Source organism: Hemitrygon akajei, chromosome 2, assembly GCF_048418815.1.
Source record: "Hemitrygon akajei chromosome 2, sHemAka1.3, whole genome shotgun sequence".
Taxonomy (NCBI): domain Eukaryota; kingdom Metazoa; phylum Chordata; class Chondrichthyes; order Myliobatiformes; family Dasyatidae; genus Hemitrygon; species Hemitrygon akajei.
Window position 1 is genome coordinate 189,883,089 of NC_133125.1, and position 25,723 is coordinate 189,908,811.

The 25,723-nt window shown below is 47.5% G+C and overlaps 1 protein-coding gene across 1 annotated transcript in view; it reads left to right on the plus strand.

Annotated features, from left to right (window-relative positions):
* Positions 1 to 25,299, plus strand: part of LOC140721736 (uncharacterized) — a 96,235-nt gene extending 70,936 nt beyond the window's left edge. Inside the window, 10 exon segments of the mRNA XM_073036543.1 lie at positions 3,972 to 4,199; positions 4,523 to 4,606; positions 4,942 to 5,086; positions 6,016 to 6,134; positions 16,636 to 17,091; positions 17,171 to 17,266; positions 21,266 to 21,499; positions 23,123 to 23,145; positions 23,242 to 23,360; positions 24,681 to 25,299. Coding sequence (XP_072892644.1) covers positions 3,972 to 4,199; positions 4,523 to 4,606; positions 4,942 to 5,086; positions 6,016 to 6,134; positions 16,636 to 17,091; positions 17,171 to 17,266; positions 21,266 to 21,499; positions 23,123 to 23,145; positions 23,242 to 23,360; positions 24,681 to 25,213 — 2,037 coding nt within the window. The 3' untranslated portion in view covers positions 25,214 to 25,299.
* Positions 25,300 to 25,723: the final 424 nt, after the last annotated feature.

Here is a 25,723-nt window from a genome sequence, read left to right on the forward strand (position 1 = left end):
GGGGAATGGGTTGAAGATGGATCATAAATCCACCATGTTGGAATGACAGAGAGGAGGGGATGGGATGAAAGGCCTAATTCCGCTCCAATGTGTTTGGGTCGTATGACACAGAGAGTGTCAGGAGAGTACAGACAGAAGCCACACAACTCAACTGATCTCAGTCCATGGGGTTGGGGAGTGGGACCACACCCACTCCAACCTCCACGTACACAGGGTGTGGGCTCCAACTGCCTCCCCAGAGGGTGAGAACCAAACCCTGGCCAGATCAAAGGTGTGGTACACTCTCAGTGGGGCTCATTCTCCCAGAGCAACACCGATGTGGAGTCATGGCCCAAAATGTCGATTATTCCTCTCCATAGATGCTGCCTTTCGGGCAGAAGGAGCGAGACACCCGTGGCTGGCAGCTCATAGAGGAGAAGGAAAACTCTGATCTCTCACCTCCCCTGCTCTGCAGCTATACCCACTCATGGGGAAGGCATCGGTGGTAAACCCCGAGGAAAAATCCTGAGCTGGAGTCCCTGAGGCAGTTCGACGTTGAGTTCAATGCTGACTGGCAAAGCCTGCAACGATGCTGGTGTCAGACTGTATCGGTCTCTGCTCTTCCTCGGGATTCATCAGCTACACGGAGAGTGGGAGCCTCCTGCCTGGACAACAGCTTGTTCTCCATATTGTACTGCCCTGACCTGCACACCGGCAATGTAGACAGCTAGGATGCAACGTCCATAGCTGAGCCTGACCAATGGAGGTTCTCAGATGCTGCCTGGCCTGCTGAGTTCCTCCAGCACTGCGTGTGTGTGTGTGTGTGTGTGTGTGTGTGTGTGTGTGTGTGTGTGTGTGTGTGTGTGTGTGTGTGTGTGTGTGTGTGTGTGTGTGTGTGTGTGAGAGTGTGTGTGTGTGTGTGTGTGTGTGTGTGTCTGTGTGTCTGTGTGTGAGTGTGTGTTTGTTTCTCTGGATATCAAGAATCTACATAATCATTCTTCTAGAACCTCACTCAACTCCATCGACATTACACTATGCAGGCACCATGTCATCACCATATTGAATGACTCCTGATGAACCCAGCTCTACAAAAAAGAGATTTACAAGGACACCGTCAGTAGAATGGAATCTTTCTAAAGCCCCTTGTGACTCTGGATGGGACGCAGACGGCGTAATTTGTTTGGCTCCCAGTTCATAAACTACTTGCTGGACCAATCCAGATGTAAATTATTTCCTTGCTCAGACTACATTTCTTTAGGCAAGCTAAATAAAGTGAAAAACTTTTATAGGAGCCTTTGACACAGTTTTGGCTTTTATAAAGGCTGTTTCCCTTGGCGAGTGAGTCCAAGACAAGAGGTCACAGTCTTAGAATTAGATGGTACCCATTAAAACAGAGATGAGGAGAATTATTTTTTAAGCCAGTAGGGTCAACACAATCTACAATAACTTTGGAAAAGGGTTCACCAAATGCAGGAATAGGCTGCAGTGGGACCACTGGGGTGACCTGATTAGGTTTACCCACAACCTGACAAGCGTGACAAGTCCTGCAAAAGGTCACAACATCTTTCCTCAAATTAGGCCAGTAAAACACTTTCATGACCTTATTTACAGTTTTATTCAGTAAAACTTTCCCCGAGACCTACCGTCAAGGTAGATGCCTGCAAGCTCGCCCATCGCTTCATTGGCCGCTTTCCCATTGCTAAAGTCATCAGCCCTGCTGTCGTCCGTCTCAAGTTCCCTCAAAACAATGATTAGGACATACTGAGTTGAGAATGAGAAGGAGTGGGATGAAGGATTTCTTTTGCTTTTATTCACAGTAAGAGAAATCGGTACAGGAATCATTATTTCAATGTTGACAAACCCACTTCAGCCGAAATTCAATGGACCATATGAAATCGTCTCTCAAATTAATGATGTAAATTATGTTGTCAAAATACCCGATTGACGAGGTCAACACAGGTGGTACATATAAACCTGTTGAAGCCTTATTTTGATAAGCAGGCATCATCTGTGAACGTTGTTGTCAACGAATTATAGGAAAGATGTCAACAAAATAGAGAGAGTACAGAGGAGATTTACTAGAATGTTACCTGGGTTTCAGCACCTAAGTTACAGAGAAAGGCTGAACAAGTTAGGTCTTTATTCTTTGGAGCGTAGAAGGTTGAGGGGGGACTTGATAGAGGTATTTAAAATTATGAGGGGATAGATAGAGTTGACGTGGATAGATTTTTCCATTGAGAGTAGGGGAGATTCAAACAAGATGACATGAGTTGAGAGTTAGGGAGCCAAAGTTTGGGGTAACACGAGGGGGGACTTCTTTACTCAGAGAGTGGTAGCTGTGTGGAACGAGCTTCCAGTAGAAGTGGTAGAGGCTGGTTCGATATTGTCATTTAAAGTAAAATTGGATAGGTATATGGACAGGAAAGGAATGGAGGGTTATGGGCTGAGAGCAGGTCGGTGGGACTAGGTGAGAGTAAGCATTCAGCACGGACTAGAGGGCCGAGATGGCCTGTTTCCATGCTGTAATTGTTATATGGTTTTGTTTACTGTGGACGGTTGCTTTAAGCGCCTGAGGAGGTGGGGCTATGATGAGAGTCACAAGCTTCCGCGGTCTGGAGAGGGGGAGGGGGGGAGGAGGGAGAGGGAGAGGGAGAGGGAGAGGGAGAGGGAGAGGGAGAGGGAGAGGGAGAGGGAGAGGGAGAGGGAGAGGGAGAGGGAGAGGGAGAGGGAGAGGGAGAGGGAGAGGGAGAGGGAGAGGGAGAGGGAGAGGGAGGAGAAGGAGAAGGAGAAGGAGAAGGAGAGAGGAGAGAGAGAGAGAGAGAGAGAGAGAGAGAGAGAGAGAGAGAGAGAGAGGAGAGAGAGAGAGGAGAGAGAGAGAGAGAGAGAGAGAGAGAGAGGAGAGAGAGAGAGAGAGAGAGACTGGAAGAGTTTGTAGCTTCAGCTTGTCGCAGCTGGGGTCCTTTGCCCACAACGGTGAGTTGATTATCGATCCAGTGCACAGCGATTGTGTGGCTGTCACCTCGTCCAATCCATTAGAGTGGATTCTGGGGTATCCGTGGGACCACTTTTGTACCCCTTGTCTGGGCGTGTTGTGCTGTAGCCACTGGAAGAGGATTTCCCTGTGACAAGTCACTTTCGGTGATAATTCGGATATGGATTTGGAACAAGGATCTTCGATAACTGATGGTTAGTCTTACCATCGTGATACCTGTGGAATTTGACGTAATTGCCTTCTCTCTACATTTACCCTGGTTACAAATATCTCCCTCCCATCATTTATTCCGTGGATGAACCGAACCTCCCCTACTTTACCATCTGAGGACTCTGAGCCCTGTTCCCCCCAAGCTCAATAGTTTGGGAGTTATACTTACACACAAAACACTGTTAACTTCTGTTCATCTTGGTTTAAGTTACTCTATTATAAGTAGTTACTAATAAAGATAGTGGTTTTAACATCAAAACCGGACTCCAGGTGCAGTCTATTGCTGCTGGTTCGTTTCTAAAACGTTCCAGGTTCGTAACAATCCAGACTAAGAGTGGCACCTTTGCTCCCTCCAGCCAATGCCCCCACCTCTCCAGATAGCTTCACAGCCAGCAGCTGCCGGTTTCCGAGATGGGAATTCCGCTCCGTGGGAGTGAGGCGGTGAGGGAAGGCAGAGCATGGGTCTACCTTCTCATCCTTGGCCGAGCGCTGAGAGAGAACAGCCCCTACACCAGTGTCAGACGCATCCGCCTCCACACGGTGTCGGGTTGGATCAGGATGGAGGCAGAGGTGAAACGTTCCTGCAGGTCAGAGAATGCTTTTTCAGCAGCAGGAGACTAGGAGAATCTGACAGCCGATGAGGTGAGAGCAGTGAGTGGTGCAGCCAGTGTACTGTGATTTCTGATGAAGCGGCGATCGAGGTTAGCGAAGCCCAAGAGGTGTTGCAGCTCTCGATTAGTCTCAGGTTGGGGCCATCCGACCACCGCCTGACCTTCTGTTGGTCCATCAGAATGGAACCACCCGGAGTTACATACCCCAGGAAAGAAACGGTATTGCGATGAAACTGAAATTTCTCAGCCTTCACAAAGAGCTGGAGAAGGTGCTGGAGAACTCCGCGTGTTCAGCAAGGGACTTAGAAACAAAAAATCAAAGTGTCATTGAGATACACAAAAACCAACTGGTTCGGCGTGTTCCCGAGAACGTCCTTTACCAGGATTTGGAAGACGGCAGGGGATTGGTGAGACCGAATGGCATGACCAGATACCCATAATGGCCTGAGCTGGTGTTGAAGGCCGTCTTCCACTGGTCCCCTTCGCGGGTGCGGACAAGGTGGTCGGCATTCCGGAGATCAGTCTGAGGCTCCTTGTTCAAATCCCGAGGTCATGAACGGAAGAGGGGTAACGGCTCTTAACAGTGACTTCATTCAGTCCCCGGTAATCAGCGCATGGACGTCCTTCTTTTCAACAAAGAAAATCCCGGCACCAGCATGGGAGGAAGACGGCCGGCCGATGCCTGCAGCCAGAGACTCTTGAATGTATTTATTCATGGCTTCTGATTCAGGTACGGGCAGGGACACAGGCGGCGCCCTGGGGGAAGATGTGCCAGGCAAGGTGTCAATGGCACAATCATATGGACGATGAGGCGGTAGGGAAGTGGCCCGGGACTTGCTGAACACAGCCCCGATGTCCATGTATTCAGGAGGGATGGCACTAAGGTCCGGAAATTCCTCAGGGGTATCTGGGCTTGGAGACAAGGGAATCTGGGCATGGTGGAGGCAGTTGGTGTGACAGAATGGGCTCCTTGCGACCGAGCCGGTCAATGTGGGGGTTGTGTTTAACTAACCAGAGATGGCCCAGGACAATCGGAGCTTGAGGCGAGTCAATAACATAAAGGGCTAACTGTTCATGATGGTTGCTGGATAAACTGAGACTCACCGGGCCGTGACATGGGTGATGTTAGCCAGTCTCTGTCCGTTCAAGGAGTTGGCCACCAATGGTGACTGGAGAGCACACGTGGGTAATCCCCACTGGGCAGCCAATCCGGAATCGATAAAACACCCCTCCGCACCGGAATCGACCAAGGCGGAGGCTGCTCGGCGTTGGATGCCCCGCTCCGGAGAAACAGGTTTGAGAGTGAGTGGTGTCGAGGAAGGCAGGATAGGGGTTACGATTACCAATACTCCTCATCCTACCGGTGAGTGCTGGGCTTTTACTGGACAGGGGGCGATGAAGTGGCCTGGTTGGCCGCAGTACAGACAGGAACGGGTGCTGATTCTCCTTTGTCTTTCAGTCAGCGTCAGGCGGGTGTTGAAGGGAAAGGTAAACAGGTGGAGGGATAGGTCAATGGGGGAACGGATTAAGGGGTATGATTAGCTTATAGGTACCTTATGCTGGTTGCTGTACAGCCAAAAAGGGGACCTTACCCAGAAACAAATTATGTACCAGACATTGTTCCCTAATAGCGTTAGACATAGGTCTAAATAAAGAATTATCTGGTTGCACACAGCATTTTTGAGGTATAACATAACAAATGGGGGAAGGACAGCGTAGTTTGGGGGGCGGTAGAACGTTGGAGAGTAGGGGCAGGTGTCAACATAAGGAACTGAGATTGTATCCATGCAGGTCTTGGCAGAAATAATTATAACTAACCAATAATGATTTTACACCTAATTGTATCTTACCATGTGAACTCACGCAATTATAATATTTCCTGTAATAACTGCTGTTATAAATCGTGTGGAATTGTGTTCGGGGGTGGGGGCAGTGTCCGGTCTGTCTCTTTGGGAGATCAGTCTGTAACTTCCCCCATAGCATGCTATGAATAAAAAGTGAAGTTTGACGAAGTATCGCTTGTTTTACGGTTTTATTGAATTCGTGGGAACTTGTGTTATTGCATCGGGTCGATCCACCTTTGGCACAGGTACGGTCAACGTTCATAGCCTCGGGCTCTGGAACGGGAATTGTAAATAGAGGCAAACAGCAGGGCAATGTAGACTGACAGGGAGCTTGAAACTCACCCTCAGGGACCCTCTGGAACTCCTCCCTCTGAGGCAGTGCTGAAGGCGAACATCAATAGGGATGGCCAAATCTACCAGGGCTTCAGCGGTGTCAGGAAGATCCTGCGTGAGCAGATCACCTTTGATGTCTTGGGAGAGGCCGTTCGGGAAGGTGTCGTACTGTGCCGCTGGAGGTGGCTCGGGTCCGGAACTCTATGGTGTAACCTGGCGCATGTGCAGCATTTCACGGGCAGCCCCTCTCCCACGTCTGGAGCGATCAAACACTTTTCTCATCTCGTCGGAGAATAACTGGAAACTGATGCAGAAAGGTGAGCCTGCCTCCCAGACGCTGTTCCCCATTCTCTCGCCCGACCGGACAGTTGGGTGATGACGTAGGCTCGATCAGTCGGAAACGTAGTTGGTTGTAATTCAAAAGTGAGGGTGCACTGGGACAGAAAAGAGCGGCCGGCAGGTGTCCGGCTCACCCGAGTACTTTCCTGGAGGCGGCAGGCGGGGCTCTCGGACGGGTGGAGCATGCGCAAGGTGAAGTCGCAGAATGGCGCTCTGGGACATCTGGAGCGACTGAGTCTGGGCCACAAGACCGGCTACATTGGCAGAAAGCGACTCCACTGCCCTGAACCCGGAGTCCAGCTGGTTCCAGTGTCTCCCCAGCATCACTCCCTGTTGTTCCATGGCAGCTCTCAGATGACCGGGGTCTGCTGGGTTCATTGTGGCCAGATTGTACTGTCAGGACCGTGGCCAGGGATCCAATCGCAGACCCAGTACTGTGCACACAGTGATATTAATTGAGTAGCAAATCCGGAGGCGCAAAGAAAGTCAGCGTCAAAGTTCAGGCAGAGATCAAAACATCCAAAGAAATCCAAAAACCAGAATATGGAAACAGGCAGAGTCGATATTCAGACGGACAGAGTACAGATACGAATGCTGGAAAGGCTCAGGAAAATTCACTGGCTGCAAACAGGTGAAAACACAGGACTGAAATACACGGAGCAATAAACAGAGAGGCAGATGATAGGTGGAGCACAATGAGACACGGGTGGCAGCAATACACTTAATAACGAGAAACAGGTGGCGGAGTTTTCAGTGATACAGGGGTCGGAGTAGAGCAGGAGCGGGGACAGGAGCCCATGACAATAACAAACTACAGACTGACAGCCAGGGGGAAACACGCGAAAAGACAGAGTTCAACTGGAGGTACTGACACCAGATCGGTTTGGGACCAGGATATCATGCCAAAAGGATACGTTAATATGGGTTTAGCGAAAGTGTTTATTGCCTTTGTTATAGTTTCACTGTTAAGCTCTGTGTGACAGATTTTCTTAAGCCCTGAAGTACATTCTGTCAAAGGTTTTCCTTTATCACATCTGATCTATTTTCTTTGCTTGTTTATATTCCAGATACTTTCATACTCATTGATCGGTTGCATTGTATCCTGCTGCTCTGTTTTATATTCTATTAGCTCTATCGCACCTTTCTTTATGTTTAATGTTCTACAAATATCCAGTCCAAACGAATATCATTATTAATATTTTCACAGCTTGTTGTCTATTGCACATTGCTTGTTTGTCTGTCTTGTTGGATGCAGTCTTTCATTAAATCTTATGTGTTTTTCTATATTTACTGTGAATGCCTGCAAGGCAATGAATCTCAGGGTTGTATATGGTGACAACTGTGTACTTTGATAATACATTTGCAGGTTTTGAACTTTGAACGTTGCAGTAACTGGTTGTAAAATCTCGCCCCAGAGTTTAATCTGTGTGATGCAGTGCGATGGGGAGCACCGATACCGGATCAGTACTTACCCAGGTAGTCCACAGTCTTCCAATGTTGTTTCATAATATTCTCGATTCTCTCCACGGCGAGATGTGGTTTGGCAAGTGAATGTGTGGCTGAGGAACTGGTGCAAGGGGCAGGGGTTCAGATTTACGGACCATTGGGATCTCTTCTGGGAAAGGTATGACCTGTACAAAAGGGATAGATTACATCTGAACCCGGGGGGGTGGGGGTGCAATATCCTTGGGAGCAGGTTGGCTAGTGTTACTTGAGTGGGATTAATCTAGTTTGGCAGAGGTATCGGAACAGGAGTGATAGGGCTGAGAATGAGGTAGCTGGTTTACAAACAGAGGCAGTGTGTAATGAGACTCCTGGTAAGGAAAGGCTGATGATAGAGCAACATTGCAGTCAACGGGATGATCTGCAATGTAAAAGATGGACAATTCGATAAGGGTGAATGCAGGACTGAAGGTGTTATATTTGAATGTACACAGTATATGGAATAAGGCAGATGAACTTGTAGCACAGTTACAGATTGGCAGGTATGGTGTTGTAGGCATCACAGAATTATGGCTGAAAGAAGATTATTGCTGGGAGCTTAATCTCTAAGGATACAGATTATATCAGAAGTACAGGCAGGCAGAGAGGAAAGCGTTGGTTAGAAATGGAATCAAATCATTAGAAAGAGGTGACATCAGGTTGGAAAGTGTTAAGTCTTTGTAGGTAGAGCTAAGGAACTGCAAGGGTAAAAAGTCTCTGATGGGAGTTGTATAACAGATCGCCAAAAAGTAGCAAGGATGAGGTCTATAAATTACAAAGGGAGACAGAGAATGAATGCCAAAATGGCAATGTTACAATTGTCATGGGGGATTTCAATGTGCAGGTAGATTGGGAAAATCAGGTTGGTGATGGATCCCAAGACGGGACTTTCTGGAATGCCTGTAAGATGGCTTTGCTGAGCAGTTACGATTGGTTGCCGAAGGGTCTCTGCTTGAGACGTCAATTGTCCTCTTTTCCACAGATGCTGCCTGGCCTGTTGAGTTCTTCTGGCATTTGGTGTTTGTAACTTGGATTTCCAACAGCTGCAGATTTTCTTGTTAGTGACTTCTTCAAACTCATCTGTGGAAAAAGGTTAATTTCTACCTTTAATGTCTCTCTTTTTCTTTTTCAAGGTGGATGGGTCTCTGTCGACGAACCTGACCAGATAGTACCCTCAACCTTCGGTTCTTTGCAGCGATGGGCCGCTCTCCCGGAAATCACAGATTGGCCATTTTTTTGATATCCCAAGGACTTGACCTTGACGACGAGCGCACCTTCGGGGTTCTGAGGGGTTGCGGACCGGGGGTCGAGCCAATTCTATGCCGGTGGCAGCAACTGGGGGCTCTGTACTTGGTGAATCGTGCCATTGAGATAGCGGTGGGTGGTGGGCAAAGTCACAAGGGAGCGACGCAGAGTGTGAGGAGAGGTGACGAGGGAGAGCCACACTGTGATGGTGGTGGGCGGAGGCCGAGGGAAGGATCAAAGGTTCAAAGTAAATTTACTATTGAAGTACTTGTATGAAACCGTTTACAACCCTGAGATTCATTTTCTTGTGGGCATACTCAATAAAACAATGAAAGATGATGGATGCTGCTTTCCTGCGACAGTGCTCCATGTAGCACTGCTCAATGGTGGGAAGAGCTTTACCTGTGATGGATTGGCCTGTATCCACTACTCTTTTCAGCTCAAAGACATCGGCATTCCCATGCAAGGCTGTGACACAGCCAGTCAATATACTCTCCACCACTCATCTATAAGGTTTAGATGTCACGCCAGATCTTCACAAACTTCCAATGTAGCAGACACATTGCCGAGTTTTCTTCATAATTACACGTACGTGCTGGGTCCAGGACAGGTCCTCTGAAATGATAACTTCGAGGGACTTAAATTTGCAAACACTCTCCACCTCTGATCCCCTGATGAGGACTGGCTAATGGATTGCTGGTTTCCTCCTCTTTAAGTTAATAATTAGCACCTTGGCCTTGCTGACATTGAGTGAAAGGTTGTCGTTGTGGCACCACTGAGCCAGATTTTCAGTGTCCCTGTTCTATTCTGATGTGTCACCACCTTTGATTCAGCCCACACCAGTGGGGTCATCAGCAAACTTCAATATGGCACTGGAGCTGTGCTTAGTCACGCGATCGATCATAAGTGTAAAGCGGAGGGCGAAGCACACTGCCTTGTGCACCTGTGCTGATGGAAATTGTTGTGGAGGTGTTGCCAAACTGAAATAGCTAGAAGGGAAGAAATCGACCATACAATTGTACAAAGAGGCATTGAGGCCAAGGTCTTGAAGTTTATTGATTAGTTCTGAGTTGTGATAGTATTGAATGCCGAGCTGCAGTCGATAAACAACATTCTGATGTATGCACCTTTGCTATCCAAATGTTCCAGGGTTGAGTGAAGAGTAACTTCAAATGATATCTCCTGTGGACCTGTGGTGCCGGTAGGCAAATTGTAGTGGATCCGTGTCGCCTCTCAGGCAGGAGTGTACATTTCCATCACCAAACTCTCAAAACACTTCATCACAGTGGGTGTAAGTGCAACTGGACGATAGTCATCGAGGTAGGGTACCAGTTCTTCTTAGGCACCCAGTAGAATTGAAGCCTGCTTGAAGCAGGTGGGTACGCCGGACTGTAGTGAACACTCCAGACAGATAACCACAGGTCTTTAGTACTCAGCCGGGGACCCCTTCTGGGCTGATACTTTCTATGGGTTCACACTCCTGATGGATGCACAGACTAGATGGGCGGAAGGGTCTGTTTCTGTGCTGTACTCTTCTATGACTCTCTGAGACAGCATACAGGAGGGAGTTTGAAAATCTGGCTGATCAGTGCCACAACAACAACAACAAGGTCTCACTTAACGTCAGCAAATTAAAGGAGCTGATTATCATCAACGACCCCACCACCTCTCGTCTATCTGTTGTCATCAGGAAGAAGGTACAGGAGCCTCCGGGCTTTCACCATCAGCGCAGTACAGAGCAAAGCCGTAAAATCACGATAAATTCTAAACTAAACAGTGCAATGAAAGGAATAATGGGGTAATCACTGGGAATCAGGGGAATCTCTCCAGTGGCTGCAACCATCACCGGTACAAAGAAGACAGTGATCGTGTTTGGAAACTGCTCATCTCAGTGACAGGACATCTCTGCAGGAACTCCTCGGGCCAGTGTCCTATCCCCAAACATTCTCAGCTGCTTAATCAATGATCTTCTGTTGTCGTAAGGTCAGAGGTCGGGATGGTCACTGACGACCGAACAATGTTCAGAACTATCTGCCGCTCCTCAGATAATGAATCAGCCCGCAACGCAAATGCGGCAAGACCCGGACAATGTCCGTACCTGGGCTGATAGGTAGCAAGTAACATTCACACCACACCGTGCCAGGTCGAGACACCTGAGGAGCGAATCTCTGGGATTCACGAGAGAAGTGGAAGCATTTGTAATATGGTCAGACGATGTGCCATACAAACCTGGAAATTTCAGGAAAATTAGTCCGAGAGATGTTCGCTGAGAGTTGATGTCACAAAATGCAGTGCAGGGATGAGAATGTGGATGTATTTGATCAGCAAGGTGTAGTTCGCTGTGCAAAGGTAAACAGGTGGAAGTTGGACAAAGGACAGGTGAGTTTATCATCAGATAAGCCAAGCCACGGCAGAAAAACAGGGTCATAAATTAAACAGCAAATTACAGAATATGGGGGAAATGGCTGTGACGCAGATAGAGGCTGCTCCAGCAGATTGAAACAGGGGTCAACTACCACAATGAAAACTAGATTCCTGGTGAAATATTTAGAAATCTGCCAGTAACCATTGTAACATGAACTGTTAAAATGCCGGAAGATATTAGGCTCAGTGGAGTATCTCTGCGCTTGCCCTCGAAGTGCACCCGCGTGTTCACTGTAACAGAACCTGAAGAACCTGATCTGTTCCAGATCCTCACCGCTGGTGACGCGATGTTCTTTCAGTGTTGTCCGGTATTGAAGCAGGAGACTGGACCTCACAAAACACCTCGTGGATCGAGCCGCTGTTCTGCAAACTGCCTGATGGTCAGTGCGATGCTGGGCAGCAAATGGAGATTCCAGTGCCACGTGCCGGCTCTCCGGAGCTGGAGGGGTTCAGAGGACATGTAGAGGGAAAGAAGTTCCGCTTATGGAACCAGCCCTGAATAACAGAGACTGAATCTTCAATTGGAACCACTCCACACACGGGTGAAGTTGGGAAGGGCACACGAAGGGCAGTGGAAGTGGAAATCAGAACTTCGCCAGAAAGCCGAATGTTTCTCCCTACGATATATAATGTCCAGTCCTGTGCTTCTTCTTGCAAATTCATCTTGGTCATCGCTACGGCATCTGTCTCCTCACAACACAATATTCTCTTCACATCCCCAGTTTCAGGGCATTAAGTAATTTAGTAGTTGATACTGTATTTATATTTACATTTCACACCATAGCCTGCTCTCGAGCAAAACAAAATCTGAGCTGCTGGAGGGACTCAGTTGGACAGGCAGCATCTGTGGAGGGGAATGCACAGTGGACATTTCAGGCGAGATTAGAAACATAGAAAACATTCAGCACAATACAGGCCCTTCGGCCCACAAAGCTGAGCCAAACATGTCCCTACCCTAGAACTACCTAGGCTTTACCCATGGCCCTCTATTTTTCTAAGCTCCATGTACCCATCCAGGAGTCTCTCAAAAGATTCTATTGTTTCCGCCTCCACCATCACCGTCCATTCCACACACTCACCACTCTCTGCGGAAAAAACTTACCCCTAATATCTCCTCTGTACCTACTTCCAAGCACCTTAAAACTATGCCCTCTCATGCTAGCCATTTCAGCCCTGAGGAAAAGACAATAAGACAAAGGAGCAGAAGTCGGCCATTCGGCCCGTCGAGTCTGCTCCACCATTTCATCATGAGCTGATCCAATCTCCCCTTTAGTCCCATTCCCCCGCCTTCTCACCATAACCGTTGATGCCCTGACTACTCAGATACCTATCAATCTCTGCCTTAAATACACCCAATGACTTGGCCTCCACTGCCGCCCGTGGCAACAAATTCCATAGATTCACCACCCTCTGGCTAAAAAAATTCTTCGCATCTCTGTTCTGAATGGGCGCCCTGCAATCCTCAAGTCATGTCCTCTCATACTAGACTTCCCCACCATGGGAAACAAGTTTGCCACATCCACTCTGTCCATGCCTTTCAACATTCGAAATGTTTCTATGAGGTCCCCCCTCATTCTTCTAAACTCCAAGGAGTACAGTCCAAGAGCGGTCAAACGTTCCTCATATGTTAACCCTCTGTTTCCCGGAATCATTCTAGTGAATCTTCTCTGAACCATCTCGAATGTCAGCACATCCTTTCTTAAATAAGGAGCCCAAAACTGCACACAGTACTCCAAGTGAGGTCTTACCAGTGCCTTATAGAGCCTCAACATCACATCCCTACTCCTGTACTCTATTCCTCTGGAAATGAATGCCTACATTGCATTCGCCTTCTTCACTACTGACTCAACCGGGAGGTTAACTTTAAGGGTATCCTGCACGAGGACTCCCAAGTCCTGTTGCATCTCAGAACTTTGAATTCTCTCCCCATTTATTTCTTCTACCAAAGTGCATGACCGTACACTTTCCGACATTGTAATTCTTTTGCCACTTCTTTGCCCATTCCCCCAATCTATCCAAGTTTCTCTGCAGACTCTCTGTTTCCTCAGCACTACCGGCCCCTCCACCTATCTTTGTATCATCAGCAAACTTAGCCACAAAGCCATCTATTCCATAATCCAAATCATTGATATACAATGTAAAAAGAAGCGGCCCCAACACGGACCCCTGTGGAACACCACTGGTAACCGGCAGCCAACCAAAATGGGATCCCTTTATTCCCACTCTCTGTTTCCTGCCAATCAACCAATGCTCTATCCACATATGTAACTTTCCCGTAATTCCATGGGCTCTTATCTTGTTTAGCAGCCTCATGTGCGGCACCTTGTCAAAGGCCTTCTGAAAATCCAAATACACAACATCCACTGCATCTCCCTTGTCTAGCCTGCTTGTAATTTCCTCAAAAAATTGCACTAGGTTTGTCAGGCAGGATTTTCCTTTAAGGAAACCATGCTGAGTTCTGCCTATCTTGTCATACCTTCCCGCTAGTGTCCCTTTCCAGTCAACCTTGGCCAGTTCCTCTCTCATGCCACTGTAATTTCCTTTACTCCACTGAAATAGCTTCAGTCTTATGACCATCCACACGATCAATGCCTCTCATTATCTTATACACCTCTATCAAGTCACCTCTCATCCTCCGTCGCTCCAAAGAGAAAAGGCCGAGTTCGCTCAACCTATTCTAATAAGGCATACTCCCCAATCCAGGAAACATCCTTGTACACACGAGGAAATCTGCAGATGCTGGAAATTCAAACAACACACACAAAATGCTGGTGGAACACAGCAGGCCAGGCAGCATCTATAGGGAGAAGAACTGTCAACGTTTCGGGCCGAGACCCTTCGTCAGGACTAACCGAAAGGAAAGATAGTAAGAGATTTGAAAGTAGAGGGGGGAGGGGGAAATGCGAAATGATAGGAGAAGACCGGAGGGGGTGGGATGAAGCTAAGAGCTGGAAAGGTGATTGGTGAAAGTAATACAGAGCTGGAGAAGGGAAAGGATCATGGGACAAGGAGGCCTCGGGAGAAAGAAGTAGGGGGGGGGGGAAGCACCAGAGGGAGATGGAGAACAGGCAAACAACTAAATATGTCAGGGATGGGGTAAGAAGGGAGGAGGGGCATTAACGGAAGTTAGAGAAGTTTGGAGGCTATCAGGTTGGAGGCTACCCAGCCGGTATATAAGGTGTTGTTCCTCCAACCTGAGTTTGGATTCATTTTGACAATAGAGGAGGCCATGGATAGACATATCAGAATGGGAATGGGATGTGGAATTAAACTGTGTGGCCACTGGGAGATCCTGCTTTTTCTGGCGGACCGAGCGGAGGTGTTCAGTGAAACGGTCTCCCAGTCTGCATTGGGTCTCACTAATATATAAAAGGCCACACCGGGAGCACTGGACGCAGTATACCACACTAGCCGACTCAAAGGTGAAGTGTCGCCTCACCTGGAAGGACTGTCTGGGGCCCTGAATGGTGGTGAGGGAGGAGGTGTAAGGGCAGGTGTAGCACTTGTTCCGCTTACAAGGATAAGTGCCAGGAGGGAGATCGGTGGGAAGGGATGGGGGGGACGAGTGGACAAGGGGGTCGCGTAGGGAGCGATCCCTGCGGAAAGCAGAAAGGGGGGGAGGGAAAGATGTGTTTGGTAGTGGGATCCCGTTGGAGGTGGCGTAAGTTATGGAGAATTATACGTTGGACCCGGAGGCTGGTGGAGTGGTAAGTGGGGACAAGGGGAACCCTATCCCGAGTGGGGTGGCGGGTGGATGGGGTGAGGACAAATGTGCATGAAATAGAAGAGATGCGTTTGAGAGCAGTGTTGATGGTGGAGGAAGGGAAGCCCCTTTGTTTAAAAAAGGAAGACATCTCCTTCGTCTTGGAATGAAAAGCCTCATCCTGAGAGCAGATGCGGCAGAGGCGGAGGAATTGTGAGAAGGGGATGGCATTTTTGCAAGAGACAGGGTGGGAAGAGGAATAGTCCAGGTAACTGTGAGAGTCTGTAGGCTTAAAGTAGATATCAGTAGATAAGCCATCTCCAGAGATGGAGACAGAAAGATCAAGAAAGGGGAGGGAGGTGTCGGAAATGGACCAGGTAAATTTGAGGGCAGGGTGAAAGTTGGAGGCAAAGTTAATGAAGTTAACGAGCTCAGCATGCATGCAGGAGGCAGCGCCAATGCAGTAGTCGATGTAGATCTCCTCTGCACCCTTTCTATGGTTTCCACGTTCTTCCTGTAGTGAGGCAACCAGAACTGAGCACAGTTCTCCAAGTGGGGTCTGACCAGGGTCCTATATAACTGCAACGTTACCTCTTGGCTCTTAAACTCAATCTCACAGTTGGTGACATCCAATACACCGTATGCACCGTATGCCTGCTTAAACATAGAGTCAACCTGCGTAGCACTTTGAGTGTCCTATAGACTCGGACCCTAAGATCCCTCTGATCCTCCACACTGCCAAGAGTCTTACCATTAATACTATATTCTGCCATCATATTTGACCTACCAAAATGAACCACCTCACACTTATCTGGGTTGAACTCCATCTGCCACTTCTCAGCCCAGTTTTGCATCCTATCAATGTCCCATTTTAACCTCTGTCAGTCCTCCACACTATCCACAACACCCCAACCATCCCAACCTTTGTGCCATGACACTATCCACAACGCCCCCAACCTTTGTGTCAACACAATTCTTGAACATCGATTGTCAGTCTTGCTTTTCAGGACATGTCCCTTTCAGTCCTGCCTCAGACTGAAAAAGGCTCTTCTCCCCGGCTTTATTTATGTTCCAACCAGTTCAATGTGTCTCTGATCCCACCCTGATGTGAAAATGGCGGCGATTCTTTCCCATTGAACACTTGCAGCAACATAACATTCATTCCCTGCTCCTGACCCACTGAACTTGTGAACGGATATTGATTTACCGCCTGGTTCAGTCCCTTCCAACCTACATCCAAGGCACATCACACGCGCTCCCCCCAACCTTCTTATTCTGACTTCTCCCCGTCCTGATGAAGAGTCTCGGCCCGAAACGTCAGCTGTTTACTCGTTTCCATAGATGCTGCCTGGTCTGCTGAGTTCCTCCAGCATTTTGTGTGTGAGGCTTTGGATTTGCAGCCTCTGAAGATTTCCTCGTGTTCGTCATTCCGTGAGACTGCAGCGCGAGTAGTGGACAATCGCGGTACTGCAGGGATTCACCTGCTCCTCTGAATCAGGAAGTGGAGAGGGAGTTAACATGGCTTCGAAAGGACGGATCGAGAGTTTAACCGAAGAGACAATTTGTCCCATCTGCCTGGATTTCTTCACCGATCCTGTCTCACCGGAATGCGGACACAACTTCTGCCGCTCCTGCATCACTCGATGTTGGGAAAGGGAGGAGAGGAACACCTGCCCGCAGTGTAGAGAGGAGTTTGCAGACCGCACCCTCAGGGTAAATCGGGCCTTAGCAAGTCTGTCCGAGAAACTTCGAGGACTAACCCTAACTCCGAAGGTGAAGGAAATTACATTTCACTGTGAGGAACATGAGGAAGAACTGAAGCTGTTTTGTGAAGCGGACAAGAAACTGATCTGTGTGATGTGCGCCGCTGCGCAGGAACACAGAGAGCACCGATTCCTGTCGATTCGAGAAGCTGTTAAAATCTACAAGGTAGAAGTATCCCACTGTAGATCGCGTCTTTACTCTGTCGCATTTTTAATGTCTAATTCCCTCACTCTGTGATTTCCAGGATCGCATTAAATCTTCCTTAGACTCTCTCACAAAAAAGAAATCTGACTTCGAGAAAATGGAGCAGCAACAGAAAGAGAAGATTTCTGGAGTTCGGGTGAGGCATTTCTGAGCAGAATTTCCGATGCTGTTATGTAATTTTGTTTCCTTTGAAACACAATAGCAGAGTATTCGAGTATCGCCAGTCCTGACGAAGGGTCTCGACCCGAAACGTCGACTGTACCTCTTCCTATAGATGCTGCCTGGCCCGCTGTGTCCCACCAGCATTTCGTGTGTGTTGCTTGAATTTCCAGCATCTGCAGATTTTCTCGTGTCTGAGCAGAGTATCATAGCTCCAGTGAACTGGTTTCAATCCAGTCCTCTGGTATTGTATGCGTGGCATTTGCATAGAATCATAGTCAACTACATTACGGAAAGAGGTCATTCAGCCCGTCTAGTCTGTGCCAGACCTAACGACAGATAGACCAGAGCCTTTCATACCCTTCTGGTCCATGTAGCTTATCAAAATTCTCTTAATTGTTACAATCGAAGCCGCATCTACCACTTCTGCTTGAACCTAGATCCACTCTTCACCACCCTCGAGTGTAGAAGTTGCCCCTCAGTTTCCCCTTAAATATTTCAACCTTCACCCTAAACCAGGGGGTCCCAATCTTTCTTATGCCATGGACCCCTACCATTAACAGAGGGGTCTGTGGATCTCAGGTTGGGTAGCCCAGCCCTAAAGATATGACTCACTAGCTCTAGTCTCAACCAGCTGATGAGGTAAAATCTACAAACATTCTCTCATTGTAAGCCCCTAATAATTTGTGTGTCTCTCTGGAAGATCCCTCCATCTCTGGTGTTCCACTGAATGAAGTCCTAACAAAGCAACATCTGTGTAAGTTTCTCTGCACTCCTTCAAGCTTTCCAGTATGTAGATGATCAGACCTACACAAAATACTCCAAATTTAGTCTCACCAACATCTTGTACAACCTCAACAAAACATCATAACTCCTGTATTCGGTGTTCTGATTTATGGCCACAGTTCCAAAAGCAACTTTCAATGTTGATTTCATGGAATTTTGGATCTGTATTCCCAAATCCTTTTGTTCTGTTGCACACTTCAGTGCCCTACCATTCACTACACCGATCTTCTCCAAGTCTGTCCGGTCACCATGCAACACCTGACACTGTCTACATTCAATTCTATTTGCCAATTCAGCCGACTTTTCCACTGGTCCAGATCCTGCTGCACACTTTGATAGACTGCCCTGCTGCTCCGGTCCTGGTGTCATCCCCACATTTGTGGATCCCGTTTACCCCGTTATCATCAAAACCATTAATATAGATGGCAAACAACAAACATCGGTCCCAGAGCACACCACTAGTCACAGGACTCCAATCAGAGAGGTGACCATCAACCACCACTCTCTGCTTTCTGCTAAGCTGGTGTTGAATCTAATTAACTACTTCACCCTGAATGCCAGGTTCATTGACTTTCCAGATCAGACTCCCATACAGGCATTGAAGGCCTTGCTGAAGTCCATATGAACGACGTCCACTGCCTTTGCTTCATCAACCGTTTTTGTAACCTGTTAAGATTGTTAAGACCTCTATAAAATTGATTGGGCATGACCCAGCATGCACAAAACCATGTTGTCTGCTCCTAATCGGGTCCTATTTACCCAAATATGTATCCAGCTCTTACCCACTACTGATTTCAGGCTCACTGGCTTATAATTTTCCCGGCTTATTGTTAGAGTCATTCTTAAACAACAGAACATCATTAGCTTTCATCCAGTCTTCCAGCACCTCACCCATGACTAAATTATGTTTTCAATATCTCTGCCAGAGCCCTTGCAATTTCTGCACTACCCTGCCACAAGGTCCGTTGGACACCTGCTCAGTCATTGAGTGCTTCTCCACCCTAATTTGGCTCAAGCCTGCAAGCACCTCCTCTTCTGTAATTTGGTTACAGTCTGTGATCTTCCTGCAGTTCTGCTTCAGGTCTATAGTTTCCGTGTCTGTCTCCAGAGAAGTAAAAAAATTCCTTTAAGATCTCCACAATTTATTTCAGCTCAATAGACAGATGACCACACTGATCTTCAATGTTTTCCTTCACATTCCTTTTGCTCTTAACATACATATAGAAGCCTTTGGGATTCTCCTTCACATCCTCTGCCAGAGCAACATCAGTTACTCGTTCAGCTCTCTTGGTTTCTCTATTAAGTGTCCTCCTGCATTTCTTATGCTCCTCAAGCACCTCATTTGACCTAACTCCTATGCCTGATGTGCCAATTACTTTGTTCTCTTCTAGTTTTACGGTGGTTGGCGCCCAGCTTAATGGTGCATTACTGCCACCTTCTGCTCCGGAGTGTGGATTAGACAATAGATTCACATTCTAAATCCCTTCACCCATTCTCTCTCTCTCTCTCTCTCTCTCCTCTCTCTCTCTCACACACACACACACACACACACACACACACACACACACACACACACACACACACACACACACACACACACACACACACACACACACACACACACACACACACACACACTCTGTCTCTCTCTACACTTATCCTTCCTTCTTTGGCCATCCTAGTACCCTATTCTGGCTTATCCATCATATCCTATAAACTCCTGTATCCCTTATGAAAGCTAAAAGTACCCTGACCTGTGCTCTCACCCATGCCCAGTAACCCTTTTAATGTGAATTCCTGCACCCCAATTTCTTTAGATTAATTCTCATCATCTCTCTCTGTATCCCATATTTCTTTGTTCTCTTGTGAACAAGATGATTTTCAATGATATTCCAAATAAATCCTTGTTAACAGTAAATAACAACTTTAATTAACCTTGTGAAGATGGATTGTATGTGAATCAAGTGGAAATAATGTGCCAGTGAGGGAGAATATGTTTCATGGAGATGAGAGGAAATGGAATCGCAGGGATTGCTCTGAGAACTATTATACACTTTAATGTGCAAAATCTTCACAGTACATAGATTCATAGAGTAATGGAATACGATAGCACAAAGACAGACCCACAGCCCATCTAGTCCATGCCGAACTATTCTTTTGCCTCGTCCCATCGACCACACCCTGGCCATAGCCCTCCATACCCCTTCCATCTACGTACTTATCAAAAGTTCTCTTAAATGTTAAAATCGAACCCACATCCACCACTTCCACTGGCAGCTCGTTCCACACTCTCCCCACTCTCTGAGTGAAGACGTTCTCCCTCATGTTCCCCTGAAACATTTCACCTTCCACCCTTAATTCATGACCTATACTTCTAGTTTCACCCTAAAAGTGGAATAAGATTTACCCTATCTTTACCCATCATAATTTTGTCTATCAAATCTCCCCTCATTGTCATGTGCTCCAGGATATAAATTCCTAACCAATCTTTCCATATAACTCAGGTCTTCAAGTCCTGGCAACATCCTTGTAAATTTTTCCCGCACTCTTTCAATCTTACTGACAGCTTTTCTGTAGGTCGTAACCAGAACTGTCACAATACTCCGAATTCAGCTTCACCAACGTCTCATACAACTTGAACAAAACATCCCATCTCCTGTACTCAGTACTTTGATGTCTGAAAGCCAGTGTGCCTAAAGCTCTCATTATGAACCTGTCTACCTGTGATGCCACTTTCAATGAACCATGGGTCTGTATTCTCGAATCCCTCTGTTCTACTGCACTCCCTCATGCCCCTCCGTTCACTGGTTTGACCTCACTCTTGTTTGCATTATATTCCACTTGCCGTTTTTCATCCCATTTCCCAGCTGGTCCACATCCTGCTGCAAACGTTGATGGCCGTCCTTGCTGTCTACTCCGGCCGAGTCTCACTGTCACCTCAACTTTGTTCATCCAGTTTACCATATAATCATCTAGATCGTTGACATAGTTGACAAAGAACAACACCCCCAGCACTCAACCCTGAGGCACAGAACTCATCACAGATCTCAGTCAGAGAGGCAACTGTCTCTACCCCTCACTGGATTCACATGCAAAGCGAATGTCTACTCCAATGTTCTACCTCATTCCATGTCATAAAGAGACACAACATGGCAATACATTAAATTAATCTTCACCTTTCTGTTGACAGGAACAGTCACACTGTGTTCAGTCCCACATCACATCCCAGTTTGCTGAACTGCACCAGATTCTCACTGAGAAAGAGCAATGCTTACTCAGAGATCTCAGGGAAGAAGAGGTGAGGATTCTAAATCCGATGGAGAAAAATCTTCGAGAGATTCAAGAGAATTTAAATTCAATCCAGGAGAAAATCTCAAAGTTACAGGAACGGATGGATCAACAACAAGATGTGATGTTTCTCATGGTGAGAGAAACATGAGAAATTGCACTTTGGTTCTGTAAAAGTGCAATTAAATAATTATGTATTTTTCAATGTGGTATTCACAAATACTGTCATTGTAAACTGATTTTCACCAAACAGACATTGTGACTGTTCAGGATTGTCATTGTCCCCAAACCAACCTCCCACAGCATCTGTACATCACAGGATACAGGTATAGCAGGCAGTGAAGAAAGCTAATGGCATGTTGGCCTTCATAACAAGGGGAGTTGAGTATAGGAGCAAAGAGGTCCTTCTACAGTTGTACAGGGCCACACCTGGAATATTGTGTGCAGTTTTGATCTCCAAATTTGAAGAAGGACATTCTTGCTATTGAGGAAGTCCAGCGTAGGTTCAGGAGGTTAATTCCCAGGATGGTGGGACTGTCATATGTTGAAAGATTGGAGCGACTGGGCTTGCATACACTGGAATTTAGAAGGATGAGAGGGGATCTGATTGAAACATATAAGATTATTAAGGGATTTGACACGCTAGAGGTAGGAAACATGCTCCTGATGTTGGGGGAGTCCAGAACCAGAGGCCACAGTTTAAGAATAAGGGGTAGGCCATTTAGAACAGAGTTGAAGAAAAACTTTTTCACCCAGAGAGTTGTGAATCTATGGAATGCTCTGCCTCAGGAGGCAGTGAAGGCCAATTCTCTGGATGCTTTCAAGATAGAGTTACATAGAGCTCTTAAAGAAAGCAGAGTCAAGGGATATGGGGAGAAGGCAGGAACGGGGTACTGATTGTGGATGATCAGCCATGATCACAGTGAATGGCGGTGCTGGCTCGAAGGACCGAATGGCCTACTCCTGCACCTATTATCTATTGTCTAATAATACTCTGCAACCTTCTCGTGAATGAGTTACTCTGATCAGAGCACTGAGCTGGTGATCGTTTCTGTGATTCCCACGTATAATATCCCCAATACTCAGAGTAACACCCAGTTACAGTCACAGGCTGTGAGTGTGTCTGGAGTGGTGGGTATGAGGGTTTGTCTGTCGATCAGTGGGAACTGATGCTGAATTGCAGAATGTGACCCATACATCAGATTTACCATCAATACCGGATTGTATCGGGTTTATTGATTGAGAGAATTTTGCGCTGTCTATTTTGTTTTTCAGATATATTCTGCATTGGATTATATCCCATTTTACACCATAGCCAGGTCTCTCAGTCAATTCGCTCCTATCAATTTCCCTGCTCCACAAGCCTCCTCCCACCTACTGACCACACGCAGCTACAGTGTCCCGAACTCCACGGTCCCTCGTGTGTTCATCCAGCTTCCCCATTACATTCAGTCTCTGCTGTTCCACTTCAACCATTGATCAACGAGATCCTCCCTGACATCGTATCCAGAAAAATATTCACAGCCTGTCCAGTCTTTCCCGTCAGTTCCATCCTCTCAGTTATGGGATAATTTTCATAAACATTCCTCGTACTTTCTCCCGGGTTCTGTGCCCCTTGTTACGGTATCCCTTTTCTCCGTGTGTGTCAGTGAGAGAGAGCTGGGAAGTGGGAATTTTCTGCAGCTTGTAATAACTTGGCTCAAATTCCTGCGGTCAGGATGCAGTCAGTCAATTGAGATCTGTGTTTTATTTATTTCAGGAGGAAGCTCATCAGAAGAGGAGGTAGGACATGGTCTTTACTGAAACACAGTGTGGATTTGTAAAATAGTTCAAATATCACTGATGTTCAGTTTATAACCGGCTGTGTAATATTTACAGGATTAGTGATGATGAACAACTGCTGTCAGTGACAAATGGCGTTCTGCCTGTTGAAAAATTCGATCACCCCTTTTCGTTGAACACAACGTTGAGAGAAATGTCTGATACAATTAAGCGAGGTAAACATTTACAGTTTCCTTTCTCCATGTTTGTGAACAATTTTAAGTGATATTTGCTCACAAAGACTGTCTGTAACTCTGGGTGAAGACATCACTGTCACATGGTCAGCTGGAGATGTCAGACCCCTGAACACACCTTCGCAGCAGCATGATACAACCAGTACTGTAGATTATCCACTGCATCCTGAACCAATCCACACTACACAAACACACTTAGACAGCACCAAGTGATAAAGTCTGGTATCCGTCAGGTGACCAGGATTGTCAGAAAACTACATTGAACTCTTCACTGCTCGGCCTGTCTGAACCGTCCGTGACTGCAGACTCTGATTGACTCAGGTCTGCCCCCTGCTGGACTTGCGACCCTCACTGTTGTTATCAAACCCCCACATTGAAGCCTCAGACTGAGACCGGACACACCAACCTGCACTGACTTGGTCAAGATTTCATCTCGGAAGAAGCACACACAGCATTCCCAGCCTGGGAAAGCTCCCTCACGTACACACACAGAACGATTGGCAGATTGTGGCCAAAGCCTCCAAGTGAGAGGAGGAAATACCTCATGACATGCCCATCTCCCCCTCTGTTTCCCCACCTCCTGCCTTCAATTCCAAGATCATTTGTGGCCAGTAACCTGTGAACCTTCTGTGGTTGTTCACTGAGGCTCCAGTTACAGCTTTCGTTCACTTTATTTCTCCTCTCCCCACAAATCTGACTGCACGGAGATTTGATCATTTCGGAAGCCGGCACCTCCCTACACTGAATCCCCAGTGTTTCTGCGGTTGTCAGATCCTCGTTCCCTCCCCTCGGGTGGATCTTTTATCGAGTTGAGAAACAGGACATTCAGTGAAAAGCTGCAGCAACACCCCCACATCCTCTGTCGATATCTCATTCCAGTTATTGAGATATAAACATGGAATTAGGCCCTTCGGCCCACCTTGCCCATACTGTAATTATAAATAATGAGAAGGATAAATAACATTATAAATAATCGAAAATGTTTCAGTGATCCTGTAGTGATCTAGATAAACACCTCCACTGTTCACTATACCACCAATTTTGCTGTCATCTGCAAACTTACGAACCATGCCATCTATATTCTCTTCCAAATCATTAGTAACAATGAACAGTGGACCCTGAACCGATCCCCATGGTAACACCACTGGTCACATTGCCCCGGTCCTGTCGGCCACCCGACTGTGCCTGAGGCCCGGTGGCCTCTCCCCCGGTCCCGGGGCCGCGCTGCCGGAGTCTTTCCCCCCCCCCCCCCCCCCCCCCCAGATCCCCGGGGACTCTCTAATTCTCTGCTTCTCCCCCCAGTCTCTGTCACCCTGGATGTGGAAACGGCGAGTCCGGCACTTGAGGTGTCTGAGGATCGGAAGAGTGTGAGACGGACCAGGACCCGAAGGGATCTCCCTGACACCGGGAAGAGATTCACATTCTGGCCTTGTGTGCTGGGATCGGAGGGATTCACATCGGGGAGACATTACTGGGAGGTGGAGGTGACGGGGAATCGGTACTGGGGTCTGGGAGTCGCCGCAGAGTCTGTGGACAGGAAGGGAGGGGTCGGACTGAGTCCAGGGAACGGATTCTGGATCATCGGGCGGCGTGATGACGAGATGTGGGTTTACACCTCCCCCGTGTCTCATCTCCCTGCCGGTCCCATCCCCGGGAGGGTGAGAGTTTATCTCAGTTACGAGTCCGGGACAGTCTCATTTTACAACGCGGAGACCAATTCCCATCTCCACACCTTCACTGGGAATAAATTCACGGGGAAACTTTATCCTTTCTTCTGGTCAGGATATATAAACCAGTGGCTGAGAATCTGCTCCGGTTCCGCTCCGGGTCTGTAAACGGGTCGGGTCCGGGACCGGAGTCAGGAGTAAGTCAGTGTAAATATAAATGTGCGGAGAGTGAAATAAACACGATGTGAGAATTATCGATCCATTAATTTTAACCCGTTCACCGCATCCGTCAACGGAACAGAAACACTGCGGATTCAGCAGCAGCCGCGGGCGGCGGGTCCTGAGCTCCCCGGCTCCCCCGGGTGCTAAAGTCCACCCGCCCCGGGACAGGTGAAGTGGGACAAATGGTGGTGGTGACCGGGACAGGGAGGTCAAGGTGAATCTTGGGGAGGCGGGACACGTGACGGTAACAGGCTGGAGAATCTCAGCGTGTCAGGCAGCATCTATAGAGGGAAATGGATAATTGACATTTTGGCTCAATGTCCTCCCACTGGACTGAAAGTGAGAGCGGAGATGACCGGTGTAGGATTTGGATGGAAAGCCAGGGTAAGAGCTGGCAGGTGAGGGGGTGATAAAGACACGAGGGAGGGGTGGAGTGTGGAAATGTGTCAGAAGCTG